At 33.1% G+C, this 26,423-nt stretch overlaps 1 protein-coding gene across 1 annotated transcript in view; it reads right to left on the bottom strand.

The window, feature by feature from the left end:
• Nucleotides 1-26,423, bottom strand: part of Sbf (SET domain binding factor) — a 631,948-nt gene that overhangs the window by 286,629 nt on the left and 318,896 nt on the right. The window contains 3 exon segments of the mRNA XM_090414822.1: nucleotides 10,893-11,106; nucleotides 18,448-18,644; nucleotides 25,427-25,602. Of these exon segments, the coding sequence (XP_090270948.1) occupies nucleotides 10,893-11,106; nucleotides 18,448-18,644; nucleotides 25,427-25,602 (587 nt within the window).

Raw genomic sequence — 26,423 nt, forward strand, 5'->3', positions numbered from 1 at the left:
ATAAGCAACTTAACGAAACAGGAATTAACAGTGGTGAAATCACTAAAATCAAATCCAGACATCTTAATAAGTAGAGCCGATAAAGGCAGTGCCACCATTATTCTAAATTGAACCACATATTTAGAAAAATGAATTTGCAAGTCTCAGACAACAGTACATATCAACTTGTTAACTACGAACCAACCAACAGAATAAAAAAGAAAACAGAGAAGCTACTTAAATCAGTTACTACATGGCCCGAAGATATAATAAAAAAATTACTTGCGCATTACGCTCGTTCTCTGAGAATTTACAATCTACCAAAGACACACCACTCCAGCTAATAGTCGAAGGTATAGACAGTCTGAATTATCATCTAGCCAAGAAATTAGCATCAACACTCAAGGAGTTGGTAGGTCATTCGCCCTCCTTTATCAGAAACTCACAACACTTTATAAACATAATCAAAGACATCAAATTAGAAAAAGATGATTTATTAGTCAGTTTTGATGTCTCTGCCCTCTTTACGAATGTCCCAATCAATGACACAATCCTTCTTTTACAGGATAAATTCTCTCCAGATATCACGGCGCTCTTTACGCATGTATTATGTTCTGGTTATTTTGTGTGACAAAACGCTTTCTACCTACAAAAAGAAGGCACATATCCCCCCCTGCCATTGCTAACTTTTATATGGAATATTTTGAGCAATGTGCTCAAATAAAGGATAGATTCCTCTCCTTTAAAACCCAAAGTCTAGCTTAGATATGTTGATGATGTTTTCGCTATCTGGCCCCATGGTTGCCAGACATTAGACACTTTCCTCAGGCACCTAAACAAACAACACAAACGCATACAGTTCACAATTGAGATTGAAAAGCAGAACACACTTGCGTTTCTAGATACCCTTGCATCTAGAAACTCTTGTATCAGAAAGACTGGCAGTCTTTCCTTCACTGTTTACTGGAAACTGACACATACTGGCCAATATATACAAATAAACTCCTACCACCACCTAACACAAAAACTAGGTGTCGTTAATACTCTAAAAAACAGGGCTTTGATATATGTTAATACTTTTAGAGTATTAACAAGTGCTTAAAGACAAATTTAAAGTTATCAGTAATACTTTCCTAAAAAATAGTTACAGCTAAAACACTATCAACAAAATTCTCTACAAAATTTCACTAAGAAACAAAGATAAATTAGACTACAATAAAACAATAACCATTCCATACATTAAACGGACATCAGATAAAATAAACAGAATATTACAGAAATACAACTTTAAAGCTACATTTAGACCTCCTGCAAAATTAAAAAGCTTACTCAACTCATCCAAAGACCCACTCCCTCCACTGGCACACTCTGGAGTATACCGCATTTATTGCACCTGTAATCTATCTTATATAGGGGAAACAGGACACACAATTCCCATCAGACAAAAGGAACATAAATGACACATTAAATATAATAACTGTGGTCAAGCTGGCCTTTCTGATCATGCACTGAACACTTTACATAGAATTTACTGGAAAAGCACCAGTTTTTTGCATCATACCAAAACATGGTATGAACGTAAATTTAAGGAAGCCTGTGAGATTCTTATCAATCACCCTAATCTTAACAATAATGATGATCTAAAAATCACAACCATATGGAAGGCACATATTCTGCCCATGGAACCTTTTGCCCAAAGAATTAACTATAAACAGGACTGTATATAATCCAGAATCTTAAATCTAATATAACAATTGTCGTGTTAAATTAGGACATCATTGTTACTGTAAGAAAACTATCTATATGAAAGAATGTTTCTCTGATGTTATTTTAAATAGAATAAGCTTTGATGTAGTTTCTAATTAGGATTTTTTTATTTTATTTGTATTTTTATTTAATTTTTATAATATATATTATATTTTCACTAGAGGTCATGCCAGTAGAATAACCATTGATCAAATCATTGTCTCTTTAACACACTGTGTGAAATATAACTCAGCTTGTTCTTGTATATTTGTGTATATTCCAGATGATGACCTTAATATGAAGGTCAAAACGTCGGGAAATTAAAAAAGTTATTTATAACACAGGTGTAAAGTCCATAATTTTTAAAATGAGAGTGGAAGGATTTTTGCTTCTAGAAATCATGAGTTCTATAGGACAGGCATTTATAAACTTTTATCTTGCTGGGAAAATATTACTGTTCATGAAAGTGCTTATTTTTCTGAATAAAAGGTCTTTTATTCATTTTTTTATGAATGATTTAATTTTATCTTGCAAAAAAATGAACTTTTTTGTTGACCTGATCATTAGATTTGCTACACATACCCATCTGCAAAAGTATGATCATTGTAGAATCAATGATCTGCTGACACACACCACACAGAGAGAGAGGCAGGCAAATAAATTTCATCTGTTATAGAGCAAGAATCCATTGCAAGAAGTTTGCAATAATGCACCTTATTTCAAATTCTTGTTCAAAATTATCTCTCACATGTTACAGAAGATGCCAATTTCTTTTTAATCTCACATCAAATGGTCAGTCTGTCACCATAATCATTATAGAAACATATGCAATGATGATCTTTAGAAAAGATTATCATTCCTAGAGATATTTTAGCCGTCTTTAAAATAAGTAACCTACTTGTTTTATGAACAGCTAATGAGTATCTTCCTTTGCAGCTCCTTTCCATACAATTTTAAATTATCAAGCAAAGATGTACATATAATTCTGGCAAGTTGCATACTGTTTGTGACTGCTTAAGGATAAACAACAATTCTGTTTTAAACAAGATCAAGTTCTTATTTGTGCTCAAATTTTGATTACAGGAAAAAGAAAATCATAAAAAAAAATTAATAAAGAAAAAAATAAGAAAGCACAAATAAAATACTTATACAAGGAAAAGCTAGATATGATATTTAACACTTCATGAGTATCTTGTGGGTGTCTTCCTAAGTTTTGTAAATTTGATCACTCAGACTGACTCCCCCCCATAAAACATTTTAAGAGTATCAAGAATATATTATATAGATTTCTGGTAAGAACATGCTTGTATAATTAATATAAGATATATAATATGATAGGAAAAAGGAATTTATAAGGAAGATATTTATAACCCCCCCCCTTTCCTCCTGTGTCATATAAGGTCAAGATCTGAACAGGCAATATAAATATCTTTTCATTAACTCTCTCTCATTTTCTACACACACACACACACACACACACACACACACACACACACACACACACAGATTACATATATATATATATAGAGAGAGAGAGAGAGAGAGAGAGAATTGAAATAACATTGTCATATATATATATATATATATCATCTCATTTTCTACTTAACGTACTAGGCTCAGTGGCCTGTCATAACCAAACAAATATTAGTGATATTTGCAAAGTCTAATATGCCATCAAATAAGTGTTCTCTGACCAGATTCTCTGCTTTGCAGAAGAACCTGGTTAGAGTTTCTCTGAGTGTCCAGACATGGAAACTCTGAGAAGTTTATTGTGGGTGAACCTTAGTACCTACTTAACTCACCTTCCATTGTAAAATAATAATAAAGGTTGGCCATGTCCTCGATGCAATTCAATGCTAATGTCTGGAATGATAGCCAAAGCCATGGCGTGAGCCAATCAAATGCAGGTATTCCCTGTTTTGTAGGATGAAAAACCTGAGTTTACAGATGTAGGTAAACACTGCAATCTCCATAACTCATGTTCAATTGTTAAATTGTAATAAATATTGGTCAGGTCTTGGATGAGATTCGATGCAGCTGTTTGGATATATACCCGAAGCAAACTAAAACTATGAGGTAAGTGTATTCTGTATGATAACTGCATGCATTCCTTGGAATGACAGCTCGTATAGAGATGGCAGGAAAATCCTGTCATTTCTATATGAGATGATCTGATTCAAACTCAGGCTTTTCCATGGTGTCCTCACTACCAACTGAACTACAAAAGCTACTATTAATATTATGAAATAATTTTATTTGCTTGTTAGATAGATGTGATACTGTCTTTCTATGGTGATAAGTTCAGCCTGTATCATGCAAACAGTGCATTTATCTGCTGCAGGGTGAAACACACTATCAATAAATGAAACAGAAACTCATCATTCCTGACAAGAGAAAAGAAGAAAAAACAGGTGAGATCTTATTAAATAATAAGTACAAGATGTTATATTCAGGCAACTATGATCAAGGAAAGGAAGGAGTAGAGATAGCATTCAACACCAAACATGAAGATAAACTTCTTGATGGGAAGGTAATTTCAAGTAGATAAACTTCAAAATGGGGAAATGGACAATCAAGCTAATTAATAGGCAGTCAAGCTTACTTATAAGCTTGACTACCTATAGTCTCACAGAAGGTTTCTCCTAAAGAAGAAATGGAAGACTTTTTATTTTTATTTTTTATGTCATTACAGCAGGCAGCTGACAAAGAAAATGGAAAAAGTGATCCTTGTTAGAGATCCAACCACCAGAGCAGGAAATTAAACCTGCAGGATACATAGAAACATTTTGGGAAAGTTTGGTAAAACTTTGTTTGGCTTTTCAAGCAAATAAACCTCTATAATACTATATTATAGAGGCCAAGATAAGGAAAGAATCAGTGGAGTTGGATTCATGATCAACAAAAAATTGAAGAACAGTAACAGCATAATAGAATTTTAAGTATATCTGATCGAATAGCAAGTACTGTTGTTCAAATCTCAAAAAAGATACACTCTTAAGATCATCCAAGTCTATGCACCAACAATAAGTCATACTGAGGAAGCGGACATGGAAAAGTCCAAATAGCAAAACTAGTGAAATTGACTTTATCCACAGTAATAAGAAAAACATCTTTCAAGACTGCTCTGTTATAAACACCTTCAACATTGGAAGTGACCTCATGGTACACAGTAAGATTCAAATAAACTGCCAAAAAGAAAGAAGAAAATGTTTCAAAGATCAAAGAAAAACATACATGTACACAAACTCAACATTAACATGAACTAAACAATTGATTTAAAAATCTTATTATAGATGACAATGCTGATCCATCAGAAAGTAATGCATTATTACCCAAAACATTTTACAGTGCTCACTTGAAATAGCTGGTACCACAGAACAGAAACAAGACAAAATTTCTGAAGAAACAAAACATCTGATGAAAAAATGAAGAGAAATGAAACAATCAAATAATCTACAGAATAAAATTGAATACACTGAACTATGCAAAACAATCAGAAAACGTATCACAGAAGAATTAAGACAATTCAATTGTAAATTCATACAATAAATAAATGAAAACAACTGTAGTCTCAAAAAAACCAAATAGCAATTGATGAACAGCAATAAACAGATGGTTGCAGTCAAACTAAAAGATGGGACCATAACCAGAGATAGATATGCTATTGCAAAAAGAATTGAATTTTACACAGTACTATATCAGGATGATGAATTAAATGAAGAAGACAACTACGAAATAACTGAAGTACCACAGATTCTACCAGAAGTTATGTGGAGCATCCAAAGATTGCAAAATGGAAAAGCTGCAGGTGAGGATGCAGTTATAGCTGAACTTCTAAAAGGTGGGGAAATGATCTATTAGCAAAACACTTATTTTATGCCTGAAGAAAAATTATATATCAAGAAAATGGAAGAAGGATATGTTAATTTTGCTACATAAAACTACCGACCCATCAGTTTATTATCAGTGGTTTACAAAGTGTTTAGAAGTCCTAGCAAATAAGCTTTGTACGACTCTGGACCTACACAACCAAAAGAACAGGCAGGCTTTCGAAGTGTCTTTAGTGCAATGGACCATATTCAAGTTGTACAGCAGATTATTGAACAGTTGTAATGAATATCAGTTAGCATTATGTCTTTGTTTTATTGATTATGAGAAAGCCTTTGATTCAGTAAAAACTTGTGCAATACTTAAAGCATTATGAAACCAACAAGTGGAGATAGAAGATAAATCAAAGATATTTAAAGCCATTTATGCTTTGCAGATGACATAGTTATCTTTACTTCAACTGCTCATGAATTACAGACTCACATCCAAGAACTTCAAATTGCTAGTAAAACAGCTGGACTAAAGATAAACCTAAAAAAGAGCCTAATTGAACCTATTGAACTAAACCTAAGTTATGTTCAATAGCTATGTCCAACCAGAAACAATAAATATCAATAATGATAAAATTAAACAAGTAGATCATTACATATACTTAGGAAAATAGATATCAATGGAACAAAATATCATGAACAAAACAAAATTAAATGATGCTTGGGTGGAAAGCATTTGGAAGATTACATTCAATATTCAAAAGCCAACTACAATTATGTCTGAAAAGAAAGTTTTTAACCAATGCATTCTTCCTGTATTGACATATGGCTGTGAAACATGGACACTAAATATAAAGGAAATTCAAAAATTAAGAACAACATAATTTAGTATGGAAAGAAGTATGCTTGGTATCACAAGACTGGATCACAAAAGGTATACGTGGATAAGAAATCAAACCAAAGTGTCTGACATCATAGGAAGAGTGAAACATTTAAAGTGGGAATGGGCTGGGCATGTTGCTCAAAGACAAGATCAATGATGGACAAGAGAAGAACTGGATTGGATTTTACGAGAGGAAAAACAACCATGACACCGACCTAAATCATGGTGGATTGATGATATCATCAGATTTGCAGAAGTAATATGGGAAAGGAGAGCCATGGACAGACAGTCTTGCAGTAATCTTGGAAATGATGATGGAGTTTGTTTAAAAGCACCATCTTTACTACACTGAATTAGAAGATCTGGGAACTCTTCTTTATGCCTCTCTGATATATATGGTGTTGGCTCCATACATATCAGAGAGGCTTCGTTTAACCAGGGTTCCCTTTCTTTCAGCGAAAGTTCTGAAAGGACAGGTGTTAATATGGTATTCAGAACTTTCACATTTCTGACATAGTTTCAGACATTGATTAGTGATATGTCTGATCTCCATGCAGTAAAACATTTAGATTTGGGGCAGTTGTCACCCAAGTGATCATATAACCACAATGCAGGCACGGCCTCTGTACTCTGGGATAGTTCACCATAACTCGGGTTGTACTGATGTTGACAAAATTTGGTACAGGTGTCTTCATATCCATTGTGAAAGTGACATCACCAAAAAACCAGTTTGGATCTTCACCTGATAAACTCTTTCGTATGTTATCTCATTTCGAGAATGTCTGTATAAGAATTTCATTACTGTTCTCTATATATTCCATTGGAAATCTTTCAATGTTTACTGTTTTAACCTGGCTTCCCACCATTAGAGGAATAACTGTACTGCCTTCGAAAGTAAAACCCTATAATAGCTTATCACTTGTTTCCACATCTTTAACTCAATTAAATATTTTCCTCTGCCATATGGGGCGAAAGAATAAATCTTACTGGCACCAACAATCTGTTTTAAAACCTTAATCACCTGTTTCTTCTTCACATCTTGGAATTTTCATTCCTAGAGTTCTTGAAGGAATTGGTACCATTATCTCAGGTGAAAAAGACTAAAACCTCTGTGTTTGATTGCAAGAGAATGGAAGAAAAAAAAACTTTCAGTCATAAGACTGAGAATTAAATAATCCTGTGATTATTTAAATACAGCCAGCAAATGCTCTATTTGAGTTACTATAAAATGGCGGCCATGATACCACCAAAAGTAATCCCATAATGCAGATAAACTGTACTACCAGCAATCTTAAAAAAAAAAAAGTGTTAGTGGGGACAAAACTGCCTCTAGCACCAGTAAAATAAAATCAAAGTAAAAAGCAAACGAAAGAAAACCAAAGTACTTATTTACCAAAATCCAAGCTGTCATCAGTTGGAGACAGACCCAGAAGTAATGTAGAAGTCATATTGCCATATACAAGCAGCCAAAAGATGTTAGTTGTGCATGTTACCAAACTATACCTTATCTATACCTATATCTCTAATCCAGAGTATCTAAAATACTCTGGATTAGAGATAGATGTTGGAAGTTTTTTCACTTGGTTATAATATAAGTTTGCACCTGAAATAACTCCAGGACTTCACATCACTTGCCTTAGTATCCCATAATGCAAAGCACATATCCTTACGGACATGTATAATTGAAAAAATAATTGTAATTGTAAAAATAATTATAATTAAAATTCTGAATATTTTTACGAATTGTTTATGTTAAAATGTTTATTAGTTTTAGTTTCATAACATGCATTGTCAGCACTTGCGATGTGCCTGTTATGGAAATTGTTTTGTCAAAAGTGATATGTAAAGAACTTAAAAAATTGATGTACTTACCAGATTTGATATTTGTATTACTTACAGGAATTTTATTGTAATTTAAAATATTAAGTTTTGTGTTTTTATGAAGACATTCTCTCTTGTCGCTAACGGAGACAACGTGTCAGCCATTATTTATACCTAACTTCTTGCTTACAAGTTTCATGGAGTGCGCATGCTCCCCGAGAAGTTTGATATGTGATTGACAGCTGACAAGTTCAGTATCGAAGCAACGGGAGAGTAAACAAAGATAGCGTTCAGAAGGAATTTAGAACACAAGCCAGCAGATATTTAGATTCTGAGAAACTTGAGTTTTTTTATGTGACAGTCGGAGGAAAATTAATAGTATATTCTGAAAAAGGAATCATGGAACTATTAAGTTTTAATGTGGAATAAGTATGTGGATAAATAAAAGGAAAATATTGCTATATCGTTTTAAACGGAATATTGGAGGAAACACTATTTGAAAGATTAATAGTAGGTTCTGAAAAGGGAATCGTAGAACTGTAATTTTTTTTTTTATTGGAAGAGTTAAGACTGTCAATAAGCATTTAGTGAATAAAAGAAGAATTTGCTATTTACATTCTAAAGGAATGTTCGAGAAAACTCTGATTAAGAAGTTTCATCTGTATTAAGGACGTCGGATCTGATTATTATTTCTACTGAAGAAAAGAGACAGAATTAAGTTCGGAAGAATTAATGTGTGCTACATAAGTGATGAGAAAGGATCCTGTAAAAATGAAGAATAAAGTCATATCTCTTAGGAGAAGGGCCTTCACAGAGAGAGAAACTGACTATGAACATTTTTTCATTTGTGAAAACAAAGTGTTTATCTAGTCTTAAGTGTAAGTTTATTTTAAAAAGGCCTTGGATCCAATTAATTTGTAGTTAGTTGTGTAATATTGTTTGAAGTGTATATATTGTTTTTGTTTTATTAAACGTGTTTATTTTGTATTTGGCTTGAGTGAGTAATTATTTGGATTCCGAAAGAGTTAAGATCATTGCACCAATTGGAGTGAACCCTTGTGCATATAATAATATATAGGTATACACTCGGAATTAAAAAAAATAATTGTTAGAAACAGAGATCATCTCTATGGTAGGATTAAATATTAAGATAATATCTATGAATATCCTCTCTATATAAAAAATCCACCAATTATTAACAGTATCCCATAATGCAAAGCACATATCCTTATGGACATGTATAATGATATGCATTATGGGAAGGATCACTATCCAGACCAGTTTCAACCTTTATTGAAGTCTCATATAGAGGTCATTAGCCTCTATATACGAGTTGCCCAATTGTGAAGTTACTTCATGCATAAACTTTGTTTGCTTACATTTGGATAAAGGATTAAACCAAGAATATAATTTCTTGGTATCTAATTTATAGTATAACCAAGTGGGAAAACTTTCAACATAGTGCCACGTACTATGGTTTCACATGTAAACCGACAATATCTTGTGCTATTCAAATCCAGATCTGGAGATGTGAGAAATCATTCTCTGATAATCCCTCCATGCCATCCGTGTGCCTTGCAAGGCATGCAAATGTTAGATAATCCAGAAACTCTGCTCTTACAGATCAAACAGAGAACTTTTTCAAGCCACAACAATAAATACCAAAAGTGGCAAACAAGCCATTATTCAATTGCAACTGAACTGTTTGTAGAGCATCTGCAAAAACAATCTGTAAAATTAGGAGGAATTATGTCTCTGTACAAGTCCAATCTTTCCTAGTACTTAATATTCTTTGCATCTAGGAATTCATAGATGCAGAGACAGCAAGGTTGATTGCTTTTCAGTTAAAAATAAATGAATCTGTGTTCAACATACAAACAATTTCAAAGTATGGTATTTGAAGATTTCTGCTAGTAAATGATGTTTGGTGTAATGAATTTTTTAAACTTCCACTGTTCGGAATAGAAAGCTTAAACAGTACTGCTTTTAGAATTCTTAAGATATTTCATTAGCTGAAACACTACTCCAAATTTGCTAAACAGCATTCATTATAAAATTTCTAGCTACAATTTTTTTGGGATTCTACTGTTCACAAAAAATTAAAGAATAGAGCCATTATAAATAGCTCTATTATCTGATTTTATGTTGGTTAGTTTTATGTATGCACTCAACAGAGAACCTTTGTTGCTCCACACTCTTTTAATAGTAAAATATGATGAAATTTGTAAACAACTATTTAGGCTTAGGTGCTGATTTACATCCATGTTGCACTTTAACAGAATAACTTATAGCACAAAGAGAAATAATTAAACAGCAATTTTAACATTGCATTCCTGATGATGTCTCTGTGAGTGAGATAAAATATTGAAATCGATTAAGCCTGTTGTTGAATTATTTCTCTTTGTGCTGTAAGATATTCCATTAAAGTGCAACATGGATGCTGAATGGAATACACTTTGAATAACACTTTGCTATAAGATGCAAAAAGCCAAAAAAAAAAATAATAAAAATAAATAATGCAAAATTTTGATAAAAAAATAACAGTATTTTAAAACTTGCCAAGAGATCATTAAATAATAGTATTCTATATTTCAATAGGATATGGTGTAAGAAATACTTAAGTATGAATATCACTATGAACCTACCTCCTGCAAACTGAATAGCTGCTATTAACCGAAGTTATACGAAAACCTTCCACTTTTCCTTTAGAATTGCTACCATTAAGTATACCCAAGCCAAGTCTCTGGAAGTCCTTGCAGTAACTTCTCTCTGAAAGTTTTTCCAGAGTTTTAGAATCTACATGGGGTGCATGGGTGTGCAGATGAGGTGTAGAAGTTGTCAAATCAGTTTCATCTATCACTGGAAAAGAAAATAATCAAATATGTGTGCAACAATTGATAACAAAAATCAGTATATGGATTTACCCAGTGCACACAAACACTATCCATAACTTGATGAGGAGTTTATGATCACTGCTATGTTCCAAGTGATGTGGACAGAGAAAGGAGGAGGGGGGGGGGGGATAGATTTACTTTCATTTGTGAAAAATGGACTCCAGAAGATCATCCTAAGGAGAAATTCATGGTATATGCATCTATCTGTTTAACTTAATTAAATGTGAACTCAACATAGTTACTCCATGATATGAAAACTCCTATTACTATACTGTTATAAATAGTTTAATTTCTACTTAATTCATATTATAAAATGTTATGACATAAACAAAAAATCCTAATGAAGTGAACCTCACATCATCATGCTTTTTTTCTTTCACTATATCATTATTGTGATAAACGAGTTTTTTTTTCCAGAAAGAGAATATTTGCGTTTTTCCATGTTTTATTTATTTTTTAACAAAAAATGCAATGTTTTTTGCACTATAAACGATATTAAAATATAACACTTCTTTTCATTCTAAAATGTTTGATGCAAAAAAATAACTTTTTATAATTTTTTTTTTTTAGGTTGGATTTGTATTATGTTCAAATCATTAAATTTTTCAAATGTATCTTTTATCTTACCCTTGGTATTAATTTCCAACAGAAACAAAAGTAACAGAATCATGAAGAAACTGTCATAATCAAATTAAATGAACCATTAACATCTAGGGATAACAATTAACTTTTATTTAGTTATTATTGGCTCATATTTTGCCTTGGTGATCAAGGCATCGTCATAGGCACAAGAATATAAGATATACATGTACATGCACACCCAACAGAAGAAAAGAAAACCCAGACTGTGTTAAAAATGACATTATCCTATAATCTTAAGTCCACTATGGATATGGTGAAGGGATCTTGATCATTCTGCTCACAGTATCCATGGTGATGACTGTCACCAAGATTTTTTTTTTTTTTTTGGTAAAAAAAAATATTTATTTACTGAGGTTAGGAAATTGTAGAGTTGTGGCAGATCACTGAAAACATTGTTCTCCAATTTCCCTCTGTATAGCAAAGCGGTTTCTTCTACTTAATGTGATGGTCTGTGTGAATGGCATGGTGTGCAACTCCAGAACAGTTGTGTAGATACTGGACATTTTTTTTTTTCTTTTGAACTTTAATGATGTTCTTTCAGTATGATCACAATTTCTTGCTGCAGCACATTGACATATTTGGTTAAACTGAAAAACAGCTAATATTTGACTGGATAAACATAAAGATAAATAAAAATAAAATAAAAATAAGCTATAGCCACTTTGGAGATGAAGATCATGCTGCTGACAACGAATCATTAGATTCAGTGGGAACAATCATTTATATATATATATATATATATATATATATATCTGAAGGGCTGTTTTTAAGATCTCTACACCTCTACAAAACATTCTAATCTCAATAAATATGGTTGCCTCACTCTAACCAAAAATCTGAAAGACTATTTTTATGAGATCATTAGCTGAATGATCAAAATTCTGCCAGTTAGGACTGCAGGATCATGTTATTCTGAACTCTGTATTTGAGTTTCTTCTGTTGCATCAGCATATCTTGTATCTTCATTCATACGAATATGTCTGCCTGGCAACCAATGTGAAATACTCGTTAATAATAACGATAATAATCTAAATAATAGTCTAAATAAAAGTCAATTATCATTTTATTATTAATTATTATGTCTGTCATTAAAAAACACAAATGATAATCAGCACGAGTGTCAATAACAAACTAAGACATTATATACCAGTGGGTACATGAACCACACAAAATTTTAGCAATAAAAAGTTGGTAGCAGGATTTTCATGAATGGATCTCTGAAAAATAGTAAGTGATAACATCAACCGTAAGTTACTAGTTGCAGTATAGTTGCTGTAGGCTAGTTAATTTCTGACCAAAAACAAAACTCAAAATCACACTATGGGTATATTATCCACATTTAAGACTCTACACCCTTTCTGTTCATAACTGGCAGCCAATTTGAATTGTCAGGTATCGAATTATCATGTGTACAAGAACACTTCCAGAAATTCCTATGTTTATAAAATTATATTACAAAATACATAAGCATGCTCCTCAAAAGTAACTGATATGAGTAACATAAAAATAACTTAGTTTAGCATGTTCATTTAAAATTAAAAACTTGATTTATCATTTAATAAAATCTTTCTCATAATGATTGTGAAGCAAAAACAACCTAAACATAGTCAGTATAATAGCATATAACAGGCATCTGCTACATAATTCAGCTTCTTCAAATTCACATTCAAGTGGCTCAAGTTATTCAGCGATTTAGTTCATTTTGATGGCAGAGTGTTACACTTAAAACAGAGCCTTGGAGAACACCCTCTTCTTGACAAAATGACTTTTTTTCCTACATCAAAGAAAACTGAAACCAGATTTTCATGTTTCCATAATGCATCTCTTAAAAAAAAATGTTTCTAGATGAATTAAATGATTCAATGTCGATATATATATATATATATATATATATATATATATATATATATACACACCCTCAAAGGGTGTTCAGGATGCTATAACAGCACTACATGTTTAAGTGTACATTGTTATTAATCTCCTATCAACAATATTGCTCAAAATTAGTCAATAGTTATTAGCATCCTGAACACCTTTTGAGGTTATATATCAGGAAATTGATTATGATGATGAGGAGGAGGAAGTAAAGGAAGAATGAACACGGAAGTATAATCTTCGTAAGTGGGAGATGGCAGAAAAGTCAGATACTCTTAAAATAGCTGAGTTGTCACTTTGGCATGGTATATGTTCCATGCAGATCCATTTGCTGTCTGGATCTGAGAGAGGAACTGGATGAAAAGATAGAGGTCATATCTAATCGTTCCTCTAAGGCATTTCTGACTGAATCAATCCACCTAGAGCGTGATCTTCCTCTGGGTCTTTTTTCTTGCCATCAAACACTTTACTTCCTACCTAGTAAAAATAAATAAATAAATAAATAAATAAAACAAAAATTTAAAAAAATTAGATTTCCTCTTAGCTGACAAAGCCATGAGTTAATCTAATTTTCTTTTTATATTCTGATTTTGCTTCCTCACAATGCCTGTTACTCTTTGGCTTTCTTGTTTTTACATTGCTCCTAAGCCTAGTCATCATTCTTCTGATATTAGAGGTACAATATCTTCTTTCTAAGTAGCTCTTGATTTAAGTTTTATTCATCTATTTATTGCTCATGTAATTTATTCCTTACTCTATGATTATCCTACTGCTTCAGGCTGCCTTCTCAAGTTCTTCTTACAATCACTGGCTTTATAGTTCCACATGTATCCATTCCGAGTCAAGGTTCTCAGATGAATTATCAGCTCACAAGTCAAAATTGCATGATCACCTATACCAACTAGAGGCATATCAGTCACTTTATTTACTCTTATCGGCATACTCTCAGAAGCTATTACTAGATCCAGTATTCTCGCACCACCTATGACTACCACCACCAAGTGCTGCTTAAGGTATCCATGGGTAACTCTATAAATTCTCATTCTTTCATTCTGTATGCCTTTTCCTCCAAAGAGTCTATATCCCAATAGTTGAAATCACACAAAATTATAGTCGTGTCCATAAGGATTATTTATCTATGCAACTCAAGGTCTCATAAAGATAACACAGGTCTGTGGCATCACCCAACTTTTCACTTCATTCTTTGATCTCTTGTTGATTCAATGAAACAGCCTCCAACCCTTTTCTATTACTCACTCCCACTACCACCACTATTCAAAATTTCTGCTGTGATTAGATTTAATTCCTCTATGTGCATCAGCAATACTCTCACACTTTCTGTTTTGTTTCTACTCTATGAATACATTGGCTCAAGTTTCTAAGGAGTGGAAGGTGGGCAAGATTGTGCCTGCTTCATAAGGGAGGTGATAGAACTCAAGCATCAAATTACAGGTTTATCTGTGTGTCAGGTGTTGTGGTTAAGTTGTTGGAGAAGCTTGTGAGAACTAGGATCTAGAACTGGGTTGACAACAATGGTATTATCTTTGATGGACAACATGGATTTGCTAAAGGGAGGTCATGTTTTAGTAATTTGCTTACTTATTACAATAAGGTGACTGCTTCCTTGGACAGAAGAGAGGGATACACAGTAATATACTTAGATTTTGCAAAGGCTTTTGATAGATTACCGCATGATAAGTTGATAGTCAAACTAGAGCGGATGTTAGATTAGTGCATTGGATTGGAGACTGGCTATCTGATAGGTATCAACAAGTTGTGTATGGGGGAGCGATATCCAGGAAAAGGAAAGTCACTAGTGGAGTGCCTCAGGGATCTGTTTTAGGTCCATTGCTGTTTAACTTGTATATTAATGATATAGGTGAAGATTTGGATGGAGATATTTAGTTGTTTGCAGGTGATGCAAAGTTGGGACAAACCATGAAGTGTAGTGAAGATGTTGTGGCCTTACAGGAAGACTTGAATAGATTGAGTGATTGGGCACGGAAATGGGGATGCGAGTTCAATGTTGCAAAATGTAAGAATGAAAGAATACAGAATGAAAGAATGAGAATTTTTTTTAAAATTTGGGAAACAAAGATGGGATGCAGAATTTATGCTTGGTAAGGATATGCTGTCAGAGGAGGAGGAAATAAGAGATCTTGTGGTGAAAGTGGATAAGGATCTGAAATTTAGGGGACACATTGTGAAAATTGTGAAGATTTCTGGGAATGGAGGACACTGACTTGTAGAAGTAGGGAGATTCTTGTTTCATTGTATAAGGCTTTGATTAGGCCATACATGGACTACTGTGCCCAGATTTGGTGACCTGGTTTTTCAGAAGGACAAAGAGATGTTGGAAATGGTCCAGAGGCAAATATGAAAAAAGATTGAGAAGATGCAATTTACAGAGTCTGGTGGATAGGAGGAAGAGGGGGAGATATGATAGAGACCTACAAGTTAGTAAGGGGTTGTTATAGGATCAATGTTGGAGAGGTTCCACAGAAAACAGTGGAAGATCAGGGGAGAACCAGAGGTCATCCCTGGAAACTGTATAAAGAGGGTGTGAGCAGGGGAGTGAGAAGCTGGTTTTTTGCATGCAGAGATGTGAATGATTGAAATGCCTTGCCTGAGAGTGTGGTCTCTGCAGAGAATTTGAGTGTGTTTAAAGCACGGTATGATGAACTGTGTGTGTGTGTGTGTGTGTGTGTGTGATAAAAGGACCTGCTATATGAATCTTTGACTCCATGGGGTGTTGTGATAATAATAATAATAATAATAATAATAATAATACACTATTCATCACATTCTATTCCTGTAAGGCTATTCTCTTCTGCCAAACACATGGCATTATTGTGTCAGAAGTCGTGAGACTTCTCATGTGTGAGGCTGATATATATATATAACAGGTATCACTAATGCCAATAATTTCTAGTCCTACTGCATTTACCAGTGCCAAGCACTTCTTGTCTTTGTTCCCAATTCTTCTAGCATTAGTGATCCTCCATGCATGATAGCTAACCACTAGGCTGATGGGCATTCAGGACTCGTAAAACCTAACTGGTTCAAACAGGAAGCCTCTGGTTAGATTCATCTGAGTTGATTAATCAACTTAGATGAATGCCTCTCTCTCTCTATATATATATATATATATTTATATATATATATATATATATATATATATATACACACATATATATATATTTTACCCTTTTCATAATGTCTCACTGCTGCTGATCATCACTTTTCTCTGCTGATAAAACTAGCCCAGCCATTCTTTGGGTCATTCTTATAACACTATTACTCTCTCTTTCTCTCTCTCTCTATTTTTGTCATCACAATCACAATTTTGACCTCTTGTTTTAATATATGAATTCAAACTCTCATAGAACACTTAGATGTCTAGTTAATTTGAATGACTATTTACATTCACCCTTTCAGCAAACAACAATCTCTTTAAGGACCTATCACCAAATTCATATAAGGGTAATATATACTCTGCATATACATTTCCTTTTGACTATCAAAGTTACTCCATATATCAACATACTGCACACCATTTCTCCTACACAATCATAATCATTTGAACTTGCAGCCTTCTGTCTCAGTGCACAAACTGTGTGGAAGAAATGGTGTGAAGCACATTGATATATGGAGTGACTTCGATGGAAGGAAGTGTATGTGAAGGATATATTACATTTATATGAATTCTTAACTGTGTCTATGTCATAGTTTGGTAACAAACTCAAATTTTTTATTCTTTTGCTTTTATTTTTTCATCTCATTCAACAATTCTTTGATATCCTGTTTCATTCCATGCTTATCTGAAGTCATTCTTGCCAACAAGCTGTAAGCTATATCTTCCATTTGTTCTGCTTGTTTACAAGCAGAGTGGTTCACATCACAAATCTTCACATTTGGAAAAAACACTTCTATTCATCTAGCATACCTCTATTCAGGAAGTGAGCACACATCACCACAACATTTAACCTTTTTGCACATTCTTTTTTTTTCTTTTCTTATTCTTGTATTCCATCTCTTTTCTTAACATTCTTGTTACTTATCAATCTTGCTTCCCCCCCCCATCCCTTTTTCATCTTTCATGCACATACACCACACACACACACAACATACATAACATCACATTCATACATGCATGCGTGTGTGTGTGTGTGTGTGTGTGTGTGATCTGCAAAAGAAGTTGTATTTCTTAATGAATCTTTATTGCCTTCATACACAGGACATTATGAAAAGGGTAAAAATATATATATATATATATATATATATATAGAGAGAGAGAGAGAGAGAGATGGGCAAACAGATGGATCATGATCTGTATAATAATAAGAAATATATGTCGTTCTTCTAACCTTAGGTGAGATTGGGAATCACTGTAATTAAAGCAAAATAAGAATTTCTAATAAAAATTACTCCTTTACAGAAGCTTAGCTTAGCTGAGAAATTATGGAAACAGATGACAAACAGAAATTCAAGTACTGGGAATGAAAAATGAAAGTCTTTGCATAAATTAAGCAGTCAGACTCCACCTTGCTTTGCATAAATTAGTATTCAATGATAAAATCAAAAAAATTCAAAACTTATTCTCTATTTCTTATTTCCTATTATGGTAACTCTGCAGCATGAATCTAGATTTAGAGCAGAATATTAATTTAGGATTTTTTTTTTCACTGTATCATGAGAATTTAGGATTTTTTTTTTTTCACTGTATCATGAGAATCTAAGTATTAGTTAATTTACAACACTGAAAACCATCTTAGTAAACTGAACTCACTAGATAAATCATCATCAAAGAGTGAAGATGGACGATCAGATTCAGAATCAAATGTTGCTGATGGCATTCTTCCAGGACTGGGAAGTGTTCTTGCTTCAGAAGGACCTTGAATAACATATTTTTGTTTCCTTGAAGAAGATTTTGGCTTGAATCCTGCTTTCATGGCAGTTTTCAGAATTTTCTTCTTAGCTAAAAGTCTGAATTCCAATAATATATAATGTTGTTTTAAGGATACTTGCGACATAAGACTGAATGATATAATCACGTAATCACAAGAAAGATATTTATTTAACCAAATATTTCGGTCTGGAAATAGCAGACCATCGTCGGTGGTCTGCTATTTCCAGACCGAAATATTTTGGTTTTTCCAAAACTAATTGTTCTACTTTTGATTATCTACAGAAAGAACTTTCTACTATCCAGCAACACATGAAACTCAATGGCTTTTCTGAAAAAAGTATTCAACGTCTTCTTACATCTTATAATCCTCCACAAAACAACAAAGATTCAATACGTCGAGTACCTACTTTATCTTCCTTTTTAAACAGTATTAATTCCTTACATCATCGCATAAAGTTTACTATGGAATTAGAAGAAAACAACCAGTTATCTTTTTTAGACGTTCTCCTCATCCGATCATCTTCAAATATTCTTACAACTACAGTATACAGGAAACCAACATTCACAGGTCGTTATATTCTGAAAGAATCAGCCCATCATCCATGTCAAAAAACAGGAATTATAAAATGTCTCATCAAAAGAGCCAAAACTAATTGTTCTACTTTTGATTATCTACAGAAAGAACTTTCTACTATCCAGCAACACATGAAACTCAATGGCTTTTCTGAAAAAAGTATTCAACGTCTTCTTACATCTTATAATCCTCCACAAAACAACAAAGATTCAATACGTCGAGTACCTATTCCTTATATCTCCGGTATTTCAGAACCTATCGCAAGAATTTTGAAGAAATATGATTTAACAGCTACGTATTCTCCTATTAACAAATTGTCCTCTCATTTTCCTTCTCCTAAAGACAAACGCTCAACTTTATCTCTTCCTGGAGTTTATCAAATTCCTTGCAACTGTGATCTCTCTTACTTTGGACAGACTGGACGTTCTCTTGAAAAAAGAATCCAAGAACATCAATCATCCATTCTTCACAATAAACCTGAAAAGTCTGGTTTGGCTCAACACGGGATTGAAACTGACCACAGCATCCTTTGGTCCAAAACGCGCCTCTTACATAGATCCCGTTATAGGTTCGAACGTTTGTTCAAGGAAAGCGTGGAGGCCTTGCTCCATCATCCCAACCTGAATCGTAATGACTGCATATCTATATCAAAAATCTGGGAAAGCCTAATCAAGATTACTCATTATTTTTTTTTTTTTTTTTTTTTTTTTTTTTTTTTTTTTAAATAGCAAATTCAATCATGTTTCTACTTCAAAATATTTCGTTTCATACTTAGTGATATAACATCACGCGGCATGTTCTAATTTCAACGATCTATTGTTAGTATTCTAGCTTGTATATTTTTTTAAACTGTTCTTGTAATACCACCGACGATGGTCTGCTATTTCCAGACCGAAATATTTGGTTAAATAAATATCTTTCTTGTGATTACGTGATTATATCATTCAATAATATATAATGTTTAATTCATTTGAACAATATATATATATATATATATATTAATAAACAGATGATAAAACTTTAGAGTAGTCATAACACAAAACAAAATTTTAAAATTGTTTAAACAGGGGAGAGGGGAAACTGGAGTGAGGCAAGCGTGGCTGATGTGTGTAAGAAGAGCTCTGGATTGAGATAAGTATTCTTGAAATAATTAATTGTATATGAGTATTTGTTTGAGTAAGAGCTGCTGTAAAAGTTGTGCACTACTAGTAGTCAGGGCCAGCTGAAGCGGGCATGCAGAGCATGTGGGCGCCGCTATGAAGGGGGCTCCGCCGTCGGGGCAAGGTTCATAAGTTCATTTTTAAGAAACAAAAAATTTAATATTGATCATTCTTAGAATGATCAATATTAAAATAAATAAGGTCGGATACACCAAATAAAAATTTTAAAAAATTGTACGTTGCCACCTCTTTGATCAGCCGGCTGTTTACAATTTTGCAGTGAGAGCAGGCTAAATGCTTGCCTGCAGAATATTGTGTCTACTGCAGTCTATATAAAGTGAAACGGTGAATGGTTTTAAGCACAGAAATGAATTTTTGTACAAAACATTCGTTTCTAGTTAACCAATCATATGGTACTCATCTCAGTAGGCTACTGACAGTAGCGCAGTGCAGACTATATTTCGTCTCTGTGTTGTGTTGTGTAATAATTTCTTGTGGGTATAAAATAGAAATGGAATCAAAAATTAAAAAAAAAGTTATCCGGTGCACAAAATCGTAAGTATCATGCTACAAAAGAAGCAGATATTAAGAAACACACTGGGGATCTTAATAAATTTGTTAAAATATTAAAATATTCTGATGCAGATTGTAACCAACTCAATACATCAGAAATCAGAGTTGAAGAACCGTGCACATCATCCAGTTTGCATAAAAGTACTATTGCAACTATTCAACAATACGCATGATTTAAGTGAAAAACAGTTAGGAGAAGATTTAGTTGTAGTTGACCACGAAACTAACACACTGTTAGTCTATAAATTTAGAAGATCCAGGTGAATGGGGAAATATCGATGAAAAATTACGAATTGTTTTAATTGAAATGGGGCCTGTTCAAAAGAAAAATATAATATATCCCAGAGATACATATGGTCATAAATTTGGCGACATGTATTATAATAGAAAAATGGAAAACGGGGAGCTCGTGCCAAGAACATGGTTCATTTATTCCGAAACTTTAAATTCTGTTTTTTGCTTTTGTTGCAAACTTTTCGCACCTACTGAATCAAGTAGTCTTGTAGAAGGTTATAACGATTGGAGAAATGTAAGTACAACTTTACATAGACATGAGACTAGTTTAATTCACATGAAAAATTTCTTAAAATGGAAGGAACTTGATAAAAATTAAAAAAACAAAACTACTATTGATTGCCAGACTCGAGCATGTATGAAATGGAAAAGAAACATTGGACGAGTGTTTTAGAAAGCTTGATTGAAATTATAAAATTCCTTGGTACCCAAAATTTAGCTTTTCGCAGATCATCTGATAAATTATATGAAAGGAATAACAGCAATTTTTTAAAATTAGTCAAACTGTTTGCGAAGAATACACTATTTGAGTAAAGACAGTCAAAATGAAATATTGGAAACTTAAAGTAACGCAATCAGGGATACAATTTTATTATCAATTCGAAAATCTAAATACCATTCCATAATTTTAGACTGCACACCTGATGCAAGTAAAACAGAACAAATGACCATTATGATTTGCTTTGTTTTCTGTGACAATGGAATTGTCAAGATCAGGGAAAACGTTTTAGGTTTTGCAGATATATCAGATTCCACAGGACGTGGGTTATGTGCAACAATAATGGAACAACTGGAAAAATGGAACATTCTCATTGAAGACATGCGAGGTCAAGTGTATGACAATGGGGCAAATATGAAAGGGAAAAAATATGGGCATCAAAATTTGCTTTTGAACAAAAATCCATGAGCTTTTTATGTGCCATGTGCTGCTCATACTCTAAATTTAATCATCAACGATGCAGCCAAAGTGAATGCAGATACAATTAGTTTCTTTGCAATTATTCAAGAAATATACAATTTCTTTTCATTCTCTTACAAACGTTAGACAATTCTTTTAAATTTCGTAAAAAAATTAATATTGAAACAGCCATCAGAAATGCGATGGGAAAGTAAAATTAATGCAATCCGCCCTCTACGATATCACTTAGGAGAAATTTACGATGCACTTTATAAAATTTTAATAAAGAAACTCAGAATGAAGCACAAACATTATGCGCTAAAATAAAGGACTACCAATTTATTTGCTCTCTTATAACTTCTCATGATTTACTTAACAGAATAAACCCTGTGAGTAAAATGAACATTACATTTGCTTTAGAATCTATCGAAAACTTAAAATATTCTTACAAGAGTATCGATCAGATACAAATTTTAAAGAAGTTCTAAAAACGGCAAAAGAACTGAGTGAAGAGGTGGATGGAGAACAAGAATTTAAAACTGATACGGAAGTCTGACGACAAAACATCACAATCGCCAGAAGATAAATTTAGAGTGAATATGTTTTATACACTTCTAGACGTTGCAATGTGTTTGTTAATAGAATGTTTTGAACAACTAAAAACATATTATGATAATTTCAATTTCTTGTATAGATTACTACAAATTAATAATGAAGATTTACAAAAAAATTGTGACAATTTAGAGATTCTCTTGAAGCATGGCGACAATAAAGACGTAAACGCAATAGAACTATATGTCGAGTTATGTGCTTTCCAGGATATTTTTCGGAAGGATAATTTAAATATTCAAAACCCTTTCGATAGTCTAAATTTTATTGTGTCCAACAATTTATCTTTCCCTAACTTTTCGATTGCTTTAAGAATACTATTAACCTTACCTGTTAGTGTAGCGAGCGGTGAACATTCCTTTTCCAAGTTGAAATTGATTAAAACCTACTTAAGAACAAGTATGTCACAAAAAAGGCTTGTTAGTTTGGCGTTAATAGTTATTGAAAATGATATATGTGCGGAATTAGACATTAAGACCATTATTTCTAATTTTGTGAATATGAAATCAAAAACCCTAAAATTTTAATTTAAAAAATTTCAAGTATATTTATGTAATTTAATTTATTTTCTGTTATTCTGTAAAGATGTTATTTTTTGAATACTTATATTAAATTTTCTAATTATTTCTGAATTCTTTTCTTATTTTCTCATCTATCTTGAGTTTCTTATATTTTCCTTTTATAAAAATTATTAAAAATTTTTTACAAGTTACTAAGAATTTAGTAACTTGTAAAATGCAAGAATTTTTTAAACTTTAGTTCAAATAAATTTTAACTTTAATTAAAATTCATTTTAATTTTGTTAGCGATTAGGGTCGGTGAAAAGGTTATTATAATCCCTGTATCATTATATTCAACGATTAAAGTGAAGTGACTTTATCAAAATTTGCTTTAACTTTTGAAAATTTTTTGAATTCTCTGCCTAGTCAACACCCCCGGTTCATTACATTTAGCGAACCAACATGTGGCTGTTCTGTCAAAATTTATTTAAGAAATTTCAAATAATTTAAATTTTTAGTATCGTAAAAGAACCACAAATGCCCAGATCGTTACAGGGGCGCTTAGATAGAAATTGCATGCAGGCAGCAAAGACCCTAGCGCCCGTTCTGCTAGTAGTATTAGTGTGTGGGATATTGTGCCTAAACTTAATTACAAATTCGTTATTATTAGACCTTAGAGTAGTAACCGGCAGAGGAAACATGGCGGCGGCTTTGTCATTCCATGACTTTAACTTAGACTTCAGTCGTTTCGTTAAGTGTAAGGTGTGATATATGTATTCTTTCGATTACATAAATGATTTGTGGATGTTTAGGGCAGATGGAAGGAGGGTGTGTGCGAAGTGTGATGTGAACGAGGATTTGATGAATAATCATCTACTTACTTATTACAATAAATTGACTGCTTCCTTGGACAGAGGAGAAGGATACACAGTAATATACTTGGATTTTGCAAAGGCTTTTGATAGATTACCTCATGATAAGTTGACAGTTAAACTAGAGCATATGGGGTTGGATATTATATTAGTGCAATGGATTGGAGACTGGCTATCTGATAGGTATCAACAAGTTGTGTATGGGGGTGCGATATCCAGGAAAAGGAAAGTTACTAGTGGAGTGCCTCAGGGGTCTGTTTTAAGGCCATTAGTGTTTAACTTGTATATTAACGATATTGGTGAAGATTTTGATGGAGATATTCAGTTGTTTGTGGATAATGCAAAGCTGCAATGAACCATGAAGAGTAGAGAAGAGGTTGTGGCCTTACAAGAAGACATGAATAAATTGAGTGATTGGGCAAGGAAATGGGGACATGAGTTCAATGTTGTAAAATGTAAGGTTTTAAAATTTGGAAAACAAAGATGGGATACAGAATTTATGCTTGATGAGGATATATTGTTGGAGGTGGAGGAAATAAGAGGTCTGGGGGGTGATAGTGGATAAGGACCTGAAATTTAGGGGACACATAGCCAAAATTGTAAAGACAACACAGACTTCTGGGAATGATGCAGAGGACAGGGACTTATAGAAGTAGGGAGATTCTTGTTCCATTGTATAAGGCTTTGATTAGGCCACCCATGGACTATTGTGCCGAGATTTGGTGACCTGGTTTTCAGATGGATGAACAAATGTTGGGAAGGGTCCAAAGGCAATTGACTAAGGTAGTTTCTAACCTTAATTTTTTTTATATTTTTTTTTTATTTTTGAAATTATGGATAAATTTCAAATTACTACTAAAACTACAGAAGTTAAAATAACTCTTTTTATTAGTTTCTAACTTCTGTAGTTTTAGTAGTTTCTGTATTTTTAGTAGTTTCTAACCTCTGGAATGCCGAATATGAGGCAAGATTGAGAAGATGTAATTTGCAGACTCTGGCGGACAGGAGAAAAAGGGGAGATATGATAGAGACCTACAAGTTAATAAGGGGGGGGGTGTTGTTATAGGATCTATGCTGGAGAAGTTCTACAGAAAAAAGTGGGAGATCAGGGGAGAACCAGAGGTCATCCCTGGAAACCGTATAAAGAGGGTGTGAGTAGGGGAATGAGAAGCAGGTTTTTTTCGTGCAGAGTTGTAAATGATTGGAATGCCTTGCCTGAGAGAGTGGTGTCTGCAAGGAGTTTGAGTGTGTTTAAGACATGGTATGATGAGCTGTGTGTGTGTGTGCGTGTGTGTGTGAGTGAGATAAAAGGACCTCCCAGATGAGTCTTTGACTCCATGAGGTCTTGGGGTAATAATAATAATAATAATTTTCCTTACCTGAGAGTAGCATTTTTTTCCTTTTGTTTATGCAATGGAGTTTGTGGAACAGCCAAATGTCCACTAAAAGCAAATAAGTCAAAAATATTTGGAGGACTGCACACTCTGTTAATTAATTTTCTTAAGAGGTCTATGTTCTCCGATGTCACTTCTTCATCAAATGCAACTTTGATCAACTGAAAATGACAATAACAGGAATATATCACAGAGCTTTAGCCAATTAAAAAAAAAGCTGAAATTCTTTATTGCATCTAAAATTGTACTTGATTAGTTTATTGTATTAACATGAATCAATACTTATTTTTCTGCCTAAACAACTGGCAGCTTCATTAAGGGTTACAGGAAAATTGTACAAAATCCCTAGAAAATTTATTGACCTGAACTGGATGTGCTGGAAATGTTATTTTTGAAATCAGCTATCTTCCACTGCTTGAAGTGGCTATTCAAATAATAGAGTTGTAAAGTGCTATCAGATCTCATGTGCAACTTCCATATGCCATGCAAAATTAAGCCCAGACATTATGGATTCCTTGTCAGCAAATAATCTCACCATATTCCTTAAAATGATATGTTTAGAAAATATGGCACAGATCTTGATTACAAGGAACAGCTAGACTTTTTATACATTCAATTCATCATCAATGGAAATCCTAAGATGGCTATTTATTAAATAATTATGGAATGACTGTTTATTGTATACTGTGGAACATAAAAATATTTATGTAAAACACAACCAAGACAGAGTTTGTAATATAAGAACAAATAATTTATTTACATTAACATTTCATTAGCTATAATGGATAATATCATATGGCAACTAAAATACAGTCATACCCCGAAGTTACATGGTAGGTGGGACTAACAAAAAGCGCGTAAGTCGAATTCACGTAACTCGGGTATAATTTTGCATACAAAATATTAGTTAATTGGGACCAAAGGTTTACAAAAACACCTATATTTTTTAAGAAATATAATCATAATTGTAGTTTTGCGTACA

Source organism: Typopeltis vanoorti, chromosome 25 (assembly GCF_054136105.1).
Source record: "Typopeltis vanoorti isolate ZY-2024b chromosome 25, IOZ_Tvanoo_1.0, whole genome shotgun sequence".
NCBI classification, from domain to species: Eukaryota; Metazoa; Arthropoda; class Arachnida; order Uropygi; family Thelyphonidae; genus Typopeltis; species Typopeltis vanoorti.